Source organism: Pleurodeles waltl, chromosome 3_2 (assembly GCF_031143425.1).
Source record: "Pleurodeles waltl isolate 20211129_DDA chromosome 3_2, aPleWal1.hap1.20221129, whole genome shotgun sequence".
Classification (NCBI taxonomy): domain Eukaryota; kingdom Metazoa; phylum Chordata; class Amphibia; order Caudata; family Salamandridae; genus Pleurodeles; species Pleurodeles waltl.
This window is the reverse complement of record NC_090441.1, coordinates 215,133,713-215,144,259: the sequence shown is the minus strand read 5'-3', so window position 1 is coordinate 215,144,259 and position 10,547 is coordinate 215,133,713. Positions and strand designations below refer to the sequence as shown.

The 10,547-nt window shown below is 41.1% G+C and overlaps 1 protein-coding gene across 1 annotated transcript in view; it reads right to left on the bottom strand.

Annotated features, from left to right (window-relative positions):
• Nucleotides 1-6,425: 6,425 nt before the first annotated feature.
• The window catches only part of LOC138286710 (unconventional myosin-X-like), a 483,148-nt gene continuing 479,026 nt past the window's right edge, over nt 6,426-10,547 (bottom strand). The window contains exon 41 of the mRNA XM_069227214.1: nt 6,426-9,124. Coding sequence (XP_069083315.1) covers nt 9,011-9,124 — 114 coding nt within the window. The 3' untranslated portion in view covers nt 6,426-9,010. The remainder of the gene's footprint in view (nt 9,125-10,547) is intronic.

Here is a 10,547-nt window from a genome sequence, read left to right as displayed (position 1 = left end):
TTATATCTATTCTCCTCAAGAAATTCCTCCATCGATTTGGTATAAATTGGAGGAGGCAATTATTTTTCTTTTCCCATTTCAATCAATATAATATTTTTCGTACTCTCCTAGAGGGTTCTCATCTCCTTGTCTTAAGCACTCCATCTCAAATGTTTATCCACTCTTTACTAAACCTTTATCATCCTTGCATACATTCCTGGACTCCTCTATTTTGCATAATAGAAATATCAAGTTATCTAATCGTACTCTCTTCTGGAGAGAGTGGGTAATTAAAGGTATTTTACAAGATAAACAATTGTTTGAGCACATGCTACCTCTCTCTTTTCCTGATCTCCAAATTAAATTTAATTCATCGGCCACCCCATGCCAAAATTACAAAGCTTAATAACCCTTCTGGCACAACAACTAAATATCTTATTTCTAGATCCAACCCCCGCTCCAACTTTAGTTCCTATGCAGCTTTTTCCCCGCACCCCTACTAAGGCCTCTCACATATATAAATACCTACATTATCACTTCCTAAGCCGTGTTAAAAATAAAATAGAGCTTACTTGGGAATCGGACCTCAATTGCTCTCTCTCTGTTCAAACATGGAATTGCACTTGGTCCAAAATCCATCATACATCCTGTAATGCCAGCACTACACAGACCACTTATTATTTTTATCATAGACTTTTATAAACTCCTCTCTCTCTAAGTATAACCCAAGCATTCCGGATTTTTGTTGGGCCTGCTCTGATACACCAGGCACCTATCTACACACTTTCTTCCAATGCCCAGCCATTGCTTCTTTTTGGCGAAAAGTTGTAATAAATGTGCACAGATATGCAATGTTAATTTTCCTTTTGATATTGTCAACATCTTTTTGGGAAGTTCCTCTCCTATTTGGATTGGCGCCCGTAAAGTGGGCAGTTTGGTGGATTTGCTCATTGCTCTAGCATTACAAGTTATCTCGTCAAACTGGAAGGATGCTACTAAGATCACTTTTAATGGATGGTGGGACTTGCTTTGTCATCATCACAGATTAGACAGAGCATCTGCCATCTCTACAAAACAACTTCTTCAAAAAGACTCATTTTGGTCACCTCTTACGACTTATTTATGTCTCCCACCATCTCAATTTCGTAATAACACTTTCGTATTCCAGCCACCATGAAATTATAGTTTCAATACATGTTTAAGATACTATTTAATGACTTTTCCTATTGTTTGACGTTTTATGATAAATTACTGGTTCTGGTCATGTATTTTCATTTTTTCATCTATTTCTCTCTTTTTCCTTTTCCTCTTTCTTTATCTTTTTCTGTCTTACTTCTCTATGTGGTATCTATCATATATCCTCTTTTCTTTTCTGAAACACAATTTTTTTTTAAACAAAATTGCAAGGCTAGAAGTGGTTCATTCTTTTCTTTTAGCTCATAATTCAGTATTTATAGCCAGTACTGTATTCATGTTTTATTCTTAAAGTCTGTATATATTACATTTTCGTGTATTGCTTTTTGGAATAAGTCTGATCATTTTTTTCTGTAAGTTATTGTTCCTTTTTGCTCATACTTTCATATAATAAAGCATTCGTATTTTTTTTTTAAAAAAGCATTGAGATGGGCGCTAAATGTTTAAGACCAGTGTGTGTGAAAATATGTAATCGCACATGGTTAATACAAGGGAACGGGAAAATAAAGCAAATGGTAAAGCAATGGTGAAAATGATGGTAGAAACAAAGGGATTGGAGGAACCACTAGTGGAATTTTTAAGGGAGGTTTTTACAAGTGTGGGAATAGACCATACGGCTAATGATAAAGATTGTCTGAGATGGAATAGTGGGTGTTGGAAGTGTGGATGGCAGGCACATTTCCTTAACATATGTTGAATAAATGCTTCAAGACTGAAATAAGGTGTGTTAATCAGTACAATATCCAACAGAAACAAGAGTACTGTATATGCAGTGACAGATCCATTTGTCTCTGTATTTACATTAGAACAAGAGAAAAAAAAAAAAGAGATTGAACAATTGGAGGTTACACTATCATGATATAGTGCTGATGAAGGCAAGAATAAAAGAGTGCTCTATCCAGCAGTGAGACTAATGTTGCACAGGAATGACTATCTTTCAGCAGGTATGTTTGATATTTACCTTATCAGATGATGAGATGACGGAGAGAACAACCAGGGTTTTGAATCGTGAGGAGGTTATTATGGTACAGGCAGAGGCCGTGGTTAAAAGTTGCAGAACATGGGGATGATGGTCCTTCTTCTTGCTTTAAGTTGGAGAATGATGGGGTTTTTGCGCAGGAGATGGCTGGTGCAGAATTACCATATATCATTTTGTCGCCAGAAGTATTTACAAATATTATAAACTGGTGTCTGATCGACCTAAGTACACTGAATATACATCTTTGGGGTTATGGATATGTTTTCGTACAAATGGAGGCATTAACAATAGAAAAGAATAAAATTAAAAACAGGAGATTGTGGGAAAATTACATGTTGCAAAAACGGATCATGTTGCCGGGGCAGCAACAAGTATGGTTGGGAATTGTATAGAGATCAAGTAGCATGGAGCTGATGTTGCAAATTGCTGATGCTTTTACAGCAGAATTAGTGGAAGAATTACATCCAAAAGCATTCAGTGATATTCTTGGTGCTTTCAAACACAAGTCTGTTTTGCGTAGAGGATCAAAATTGTGAACTGGTAGAAGCATTGGGATGGTTGAGGCCGATTGTAATAGCTAATAGAGCCGACGAAACACTGTGAATGTGTGTGGATTTGGGACATGCAAATGGTGGGTTTTGGGTAGATTGGTATCCTTTGCCCAATGTTCGACATATGATTATAATGGATGAAAATACACAATGGTTTGGCACAATAGATTTGTCAGCATATTGACAAATAGAATTGAAGAGGAGTTTAAACAAACAATATGGGGCGTTTTTGGTAGACTCATAATACATGCAGATTGGCAGCAGCTACATCAGTGCTTTAAGGACTGATGGATAATCTTTTAGAAACGTTAAAGAGCTATCAAGCTTCCAAAATAATGTATTAGTGTATACAATAACAGAGTGCATGATAAGCTGCTTCAGAAGTCATAACATGGAGCAATGAAAAAAAAGCCGAAGTTTAAACAGTAATGTATTTGGGGTACATAATTTCAGAGAAAGGAAAGTGATCAAAAGATGAGTTGGTCTTGGCCATAGTAAACTGTCCTGCTCCAAGTAACAAAGACAATTTGCAATCTTTGGGACCCAGTCAGTATTATGAAAAGTTCGTACCACATTTTCTTAAAAACATGAGTAATTTGGTGTTTTTGGAATGGGAGTAGTCAAGAGGCATTTATGTCTCAAACGGGAGAGAAGCATGAGAATTATCTTTTCAATTTTCAACATGAAGCGTAATTCAATTTTAATGGTTAACACTAGTGGCAAAGGTTTGGCGCCATTGTTGTCCCAGATTCAGAAATGGAAAGAAGTGAATATATAGCTGTTGCATCACAGGTTGAGTGATGCTGAACAAAAACTATTCTGTGGGAGATCAGGAGGACTTATTGCATATTTGGGTATGAAATCACTTCAGAAATGATGTCTAGAAGTACTCTAGACAGAGCACAGACCTGTTGGAGCTACTTCTAGCATTGCTAATTGGAATATAGTGCTTCAGGGTAATAACTGTAAAGTGGAGTATGTGGCTAGATGGCACACTGTAGTAGCACATAACTTATCAAGCAATGTGAAGACACAAATGGATGGCAAGTGGGATAGGAGACAGAACTGGTGTGACGCAGAAGTGGCTAAAATGTGTGAATTACAGTGAAGAGGTTTTTGAGAGGTGATTTCCTCACAGTGGCTTAAAAGAAGTTTGTGCATAAAGAGTGATCTGTACATGGATGAAATAAATGTGTGGAGAATGTATGGATTAGTACCTTCAGTGATTTTGAGAAGGAGATTGGCAAACATGGCTCACAAGGGGCATATGGGAAAAGGATTAACCAACAGATGCCAAAGAGAAAACGTTTGGTGGCCAGAATAAAGAGGATGTTGGAAGAGGTGGTGAATGGTGGAGAGGTTCATGGCACATTCTGTGAGTGCCAAGTTGTTGCAGATGGCGAACACCTGTCCATGGGCTGTACAGGTTTCACAGAAGGCAACAGTAGCTTTGGAGAGAGTGTTACAAAAGCAGAGACTATAAGCAGTTTAGGATTTGTGGTAGTGATGTTGATTATTTGTGTAAAAGGGCTGAAGTGGATCATAAGTTACTTTAAAACATTTTCTTGAGGGCAGGACGTCCCTAAATGGTGTGCGATTTTGCTTGCAGAGGGTGAAAGAAGCTTTGGAAAAACAAGGAATTGAGCACTTCATTGTATGATACACATACCCACAATCTCATTGAGGTGGATCTTTGGCTGGTCATGGGTAATATCCATTTGTCTTTGAAGTCCATTGGCATGGAAGATGTAGACCGAAAGGTAGTCATGAGTGTACAGAATAACACCCATAGTCTTCCGGAAGGAGCCCTATTTACTTTGAAGACCGGAAGGTGAGCAGTGTTGCAGTTATATCCTGCGTGGATGGGTCACCGCGGTGAACAGGCAGATGAGGCTCAACTACAGGTAACAATAACAGAGAATCAAAAAAAGGAAGAAGAAATAGTTGTATGGAAAGTGGAGAAAAGGAGATCTATGAAGCTCACGGTAGGAAACTGTGTTCACGTGAAGAAAGCCTCTTTTTCAGAAGGGTGCGTAATGTATCAAACTACAACTGCCATCAAGTATCGCAAACTATAGCTGTAATCTTAAATATATCACAAACTATAGGTGCAGTCTTCAATGTATACCATGTATGCAATCTTAAATATATCACAAACTAGAGGTGCAACCTTCAATGTATCACAAACTAGAGGTGCAATCTTAAATGTATACCATGTATTCAATCTTAGATATATCACACACTAGAGGTGAATCTTAAATGTATACCATGTATGCAATCTTAAATGTATCACAAACTAGAGGCGCAATCTTAAATGTACACTATGTATGCAATCTTAAATGTATCACAGACTAGAGGTGCAACCTTAAATGTATACTATGTATGCAATCTTAAAGGTATCCCAAACTAGAGGCGCAATCTTAAATGTACACTATGTATGCAATCTTAAATGTATCACAGACTAGAGGTGCAATCTTAAATGTATACTATGTATGCAATCTTAAATGTATCACAGACTAGAGGTGCAACCTTAAATGTATACTATGTATGCAATCTTAAAGGTATCCCAAACTAGAGGTGCAATCTTAAATGTACATTATGTATGCAATCTTAAATGTATCACAAACTAGATGTGCAATCTTAACTATATCACAAACTAGAGGTGCAATCTTAACTATATCACAAACTAGAGGTGCAATCTTAAATGTATCACAGACTATAGGTGCAATCTTAAATATATCACAAACTAGACATGCAATCTTAAATGTATACTATGTATGCAATCTTAAATGTATCACAGACTAGAGGTGCAATCTTAAATATATCACAAACTAGAGGTGCAATCTTAAATGTATACTATGTATGCAATCTTAAATGTATCACAAACTAGATGTGCAATCTTAACTATATCACAAACTAGAGGTACAATCTTAAATGTATCACAGACTAGAGGTGCAATATTAAATGTATCACAAACTAGAGGTGCAATCTTATATGTATACTATGTATGCAATCTTAAATGTATCACAAATTAGATGTGCAATCTTAAATATATCATAAACTAGAGGTGCAATCTTAAATGTATCACAAACTAGAGACGCAATCTTAAATGTATACTATGTATGCAATCTTAAATGCATCACAAACTAGAGGTGCAATCTTAAAATGTATCACAAACTAGAGGTGCAATCTTATATGTATCACAAACTAGAGACGCAATCTTAAATGTATACTATGTATGCAATCTTAAATGCATCACAAACTAGAGGTGCAATCTTAAAATGTATCACAAACTAGAGGTGCAATCTTATATGTATCACAAACTAGAGGTGCAATCTTAAATGTATACTATGTATGCAATCTTAAACATATCAGACAAATACATGAGCTCACGAGCATGAGAAATTACAGCTGTGATTATACACATAGCAGAAGCTAGCGCAGTTACCTCACACAGTAAGTGTCCGGTCATGTTGGCTTCTCAGAGAATGAAGCATTTCTATAAAACATGAATTAAAAACAACATCCTTTGACCTAGATGTTTACAAATGTCTAGACTAGATATAGGATCTAAATACAAGGGGAGCGCATTGCATCGTCAGAGGCAGAGAGCTGACCTGGACAGACGGCCACTTAATGTAGTCAGATGTTTGAAATATTCAGCCATCACTGGGAAAGACTAAGTAGGCAATCATTATTTGTCATAAATCCAGGAGTCAGACTAAAGACAATAATTTATTAAAGCATCATCATGTAAAGCCAGTTACAAATTAAAAACAAATGAAATCTGCAGTACAAGAGAAATACATTCACACCCAGGGTGGCGCTGCCTGCAGCAACCCAAGAGCAGGGAACGCGCATCTGGAGTGAGGGTGGGGGTCGATTTAGGGGGGTTTATTTAACAAGGGACTAGTGTATAAGACCAAAGGCAGGGAAAGAACCCCCACCTCACTCCTGTTTCATTTGTGCACCTAACATACACCTCCTCCACCTCTTGTCCATGGTGAAGGGAACAAATAGAAGGCATCATATGTAAGACTAAGGCGTCTTAAGGCTACCAGAAGCTAGAAAGCTTTAAAAATATACCAGTCATAATGTACGTGGGTTGCCTATGAATGCTGCTACGATAATTAGGGTGTATACTGTTGTGGCAGTGAAGCAGGTGTGTGCTACAAAGGTGTGGGCAGGGTCTACGACACTATGGTCTTGTGGGTTCTAGGACGGGGCATCGTAAAAGCTTCAGCAGATAACAGGGTTTTGCACAACTCTCTGGCGGAGCAAGAGGGGGTCTGATAATCTGGTGAGGGGATAAACAACATTTGTGTTAGGGAAATGATTGAACACCCTTTTCTGGTGCAAAGAGAGGACTATATCCTTGTAGATGCAAGAAAGCTTCACGCATCTCCTTTGCACAGATGGATGTACCAGTGCCTGGTGAAGCAGGGACCGGATGCCGTTCTAGTGGGCAGAATGATACAACTGGAAACATGGCACTCTACTCATGCATCCATGGGAACAGAAAGATGTATCCCTGAGGAGTATGCCCCCACACCTCTGGTGCCCAGGAGGAATTATCCTTGCTTGGTTAGGAGGGGGGGGTCACAGACCTAACAGTTGGAAATACGAATGTATCCTAGTGCAGCATAGGACACAGTCCTCTCCGGCGGTAGATGGATGGAGACTTGACCGGGGAGGAGCTGAACAAACACCTCTTTGGTAGATAGAAGGGTGCATCACAGCCTGGTGCAGAGCTGACCACACGCCGCACAGGTTGACCAATGGATGCATTTCTTCCTGGAGATTTAAGGATAGTGCAGGACATTAATACTTCTCTGGAAGAAGATGCAAATACCTGTGATGATATTCAGGAGTCTAGCTTTCTGTGGCGTCCAGGGAATGGCTTGTCCCTGTGATGGAAATGACTGGGACACGGAAGGAGATAAATGTGGATGGACGTGATACAGTGACCATAGCGGAGAATAAAAGGGGACTCTACGAACCACCGTTCCCATTAACACCTACCTGTTCTGGAAAAATCTCACTTCAATGAGTAAACAATAAATTACATGATTATATTCAATGAGGATGGGTCAGTGATATATACCGGGATAAAATCTTTATCTCTTGACATTTGGTAAAAAGCCCTGAGATGGTGTATGGAGACTTGCACCTCCTGAAAGTTCGTTGGAAGCATGAAAATTGCATTAATGTCTAGCGGAACAGCTGATATGGCGTGAAAGAGTATATCTGGCTTTGAAGAAGCGATCCTCCTATGAATTTTCAAGCAATCTTGAGTGTCTGTCACTTGCTCATAATATAGTCTTCCATGGTTTTCAACCCATCATTCATATATTTACTCTGCACATTTTCTTCAACAGGGCACTTCTAATCCCTCACCAAATACTGTCCCAGAGCAATCATTTCAGCTGTCGTCCCATGAATGCGCTCTGGGTAACAAATTACAATGCCTAGATGCAGCACGACCCAATGTGGGACAGGGCTCAGAGACTGGGGAAAGTTCATCATCCTATGACACCCATGATCCTTTGAGTGAACAGCCAGAAAACATTTACCTTCTTTTATCTCAAAAGCTGTTCAGAATTCCAAAACATAGTTAATTGTCCACATTGTCAGAACATTAGTAAGTCACTTGTTGAATGTCAGTCACCATGGTCAGGAAGACAGCTTATCAGTGCCTCTTGAAGGCCGATGACCACGCCGTGTGACGTAGCAGGCTTCAAGATAATATCAACTTTTTGTCCAAGCACCAGCAAGGACAGGCTATCAGCAGCTGCTCCACGGGGAAATAGGAGCCCCGTGACGCCCATGTCAAGTCAGCATCACATACATGGTCAGTTGAGGCCTTGGCCAAGTGACTCTCCTCCTTTGCACATTCCAGTCGTCTGTTAGCACGTACCTTCGGCATAGACTGTTGTGACATCAACCGGACATGTACGGATTGAGGACATATGAGGCTCTGCCTTGTCTCATTCGGAACATGCGCCAATAATCTACTGATGGCAGGATACCTCCAACCTACCACACTGACGTAACAGCTTCTCTGGGGATGCCCTGCCAGTCATGTCCCACTGTCGAATGAACCTTTGTGGTTTAGATTCATTCAGACATTCCGACGTTGGGAGACTAAGACAACCCAGTACGGCTCGATCAAGCATGTGTAAACAGTGCCTTTTAGCCAGACTGATGAAATGCAGTTTTTCAAGAGTAGTTAACACATTTTCTGTTTGAAAAACGAAATGTTCTATCCCAAATTAATTGTTTGCATCCGATTGATTAAGGCCTCCGATCATCTGATCCAGGTTCCTGCCCGGCTGTCGTGGCTAACCCCAGACTTAACACTGCAGCGTTTCTTCACGATCATGTTGATGTAAGCTCTCATAATCTTTATGATTTCTCCCACCTAAAAAAGAAAAAAAAAAAAAAAGGAATTAGCATCTTTCTTCATTGTAGAAAATTATTTTTCTGTCTAGTTTTACTGCAACATCTCAGGGGCTGTGCACGCAAAGGTAACAGGGCTGAGACTATAAATTCTCCCAGCCTCCGTAGCACCTGGGATGAATGACCAGACCAACAAGAGTCCTACAGTGAGGGGCAGCAGGGGTTCCAGACTGTGTGAGGTGTTGCAGAAGCGCCACCTAAAGACAAGCTGGAGTATGGCATGAGGAAACAGTTGCAGCAGTGACACTTAGGGGAAGGTCGGAGTATAGCAATGGCTTAGGCACTAAGCTGAGAATGTGGATAGTTCACGATTACACTAGTACTGATGCACCTATCCCATGATCGGTCACATAACTAATGAACAGCTCTGTATAATGACATCACTGAGAGGCCGCACTGACGGCAGACCAGACACAGAGGTCTGTGTTTTGCTAGTGGCCAACTAAAGCCAACACTGACTAAAGACGCCACTGGTAACTGCAGGGAAGGGATGGAGCTAAGGAATTGCAGGGAACAGAGGGAGCTAAAGGAGTGCAGGGAAGGGAAGGGGATGAGGAAGTGAAGGGAACGGAGGGAGTGCAGGGAAGGGAAGGAGCTGAGGAAATCAAGGGAAAGGAGGGAGGTAAGGGAATGTAAGGAAGGGAGGGAGCTAAGGGAGTGCAGGGAAGGGAGGGAGATATGGGAGTGCAGAGAAGGGAGGGAGGGAGCTAAGAGTGCAGGGACGGGAGGGAGGGAGCTAAGAGAATGCATGGAAGGAAGGGAGCTGATGAAGTGCAGGGAAGGGAGGGAGCTATGGAAGCACAGGGAACGGAGGGAGCTAAGGGAATGCAGGGAATGGAGGGAGCTAAGGGAGTGGAAGCAAGGTAGGGAGCTAAGGGAGTGCAGGGAAAGGAGGACAGCACCTTCTGTACCGCACACCTATGTCACTGACGGTACACCATACCTGCTGTACCGCACACCTATGTCACTGACTGACAGTACACTGTACCTGCTGTACCGCACACCTATGTCTCTGATAGTGATGGTACACCGCACCTGCTGTACCTCACACCCATGTCACTGACAGTGATGATACGCCGCACCTGCTGTACCTCACACCCATGTCACTGACAGTGATGATACACCGCACCTTCTGTACCACACGCTTATGTCACTGACTGGCAGTACACCGCACCTGCTGTACCGCACACCTCTGTCACTGAAAGTGATGGTACACCGCACCTGCTGTACCTCATACCCACGTCACTGACAGTGATGGTACACCGCACCTTCTGTACCACACGCTTATGTCACTGACTGGCAGTACACCGCACCTGCTGTACCGCACACCTCTGTCACTGAAAGTGATGGTACACCGCACCTGCTGTACCACACATCTATGTCAC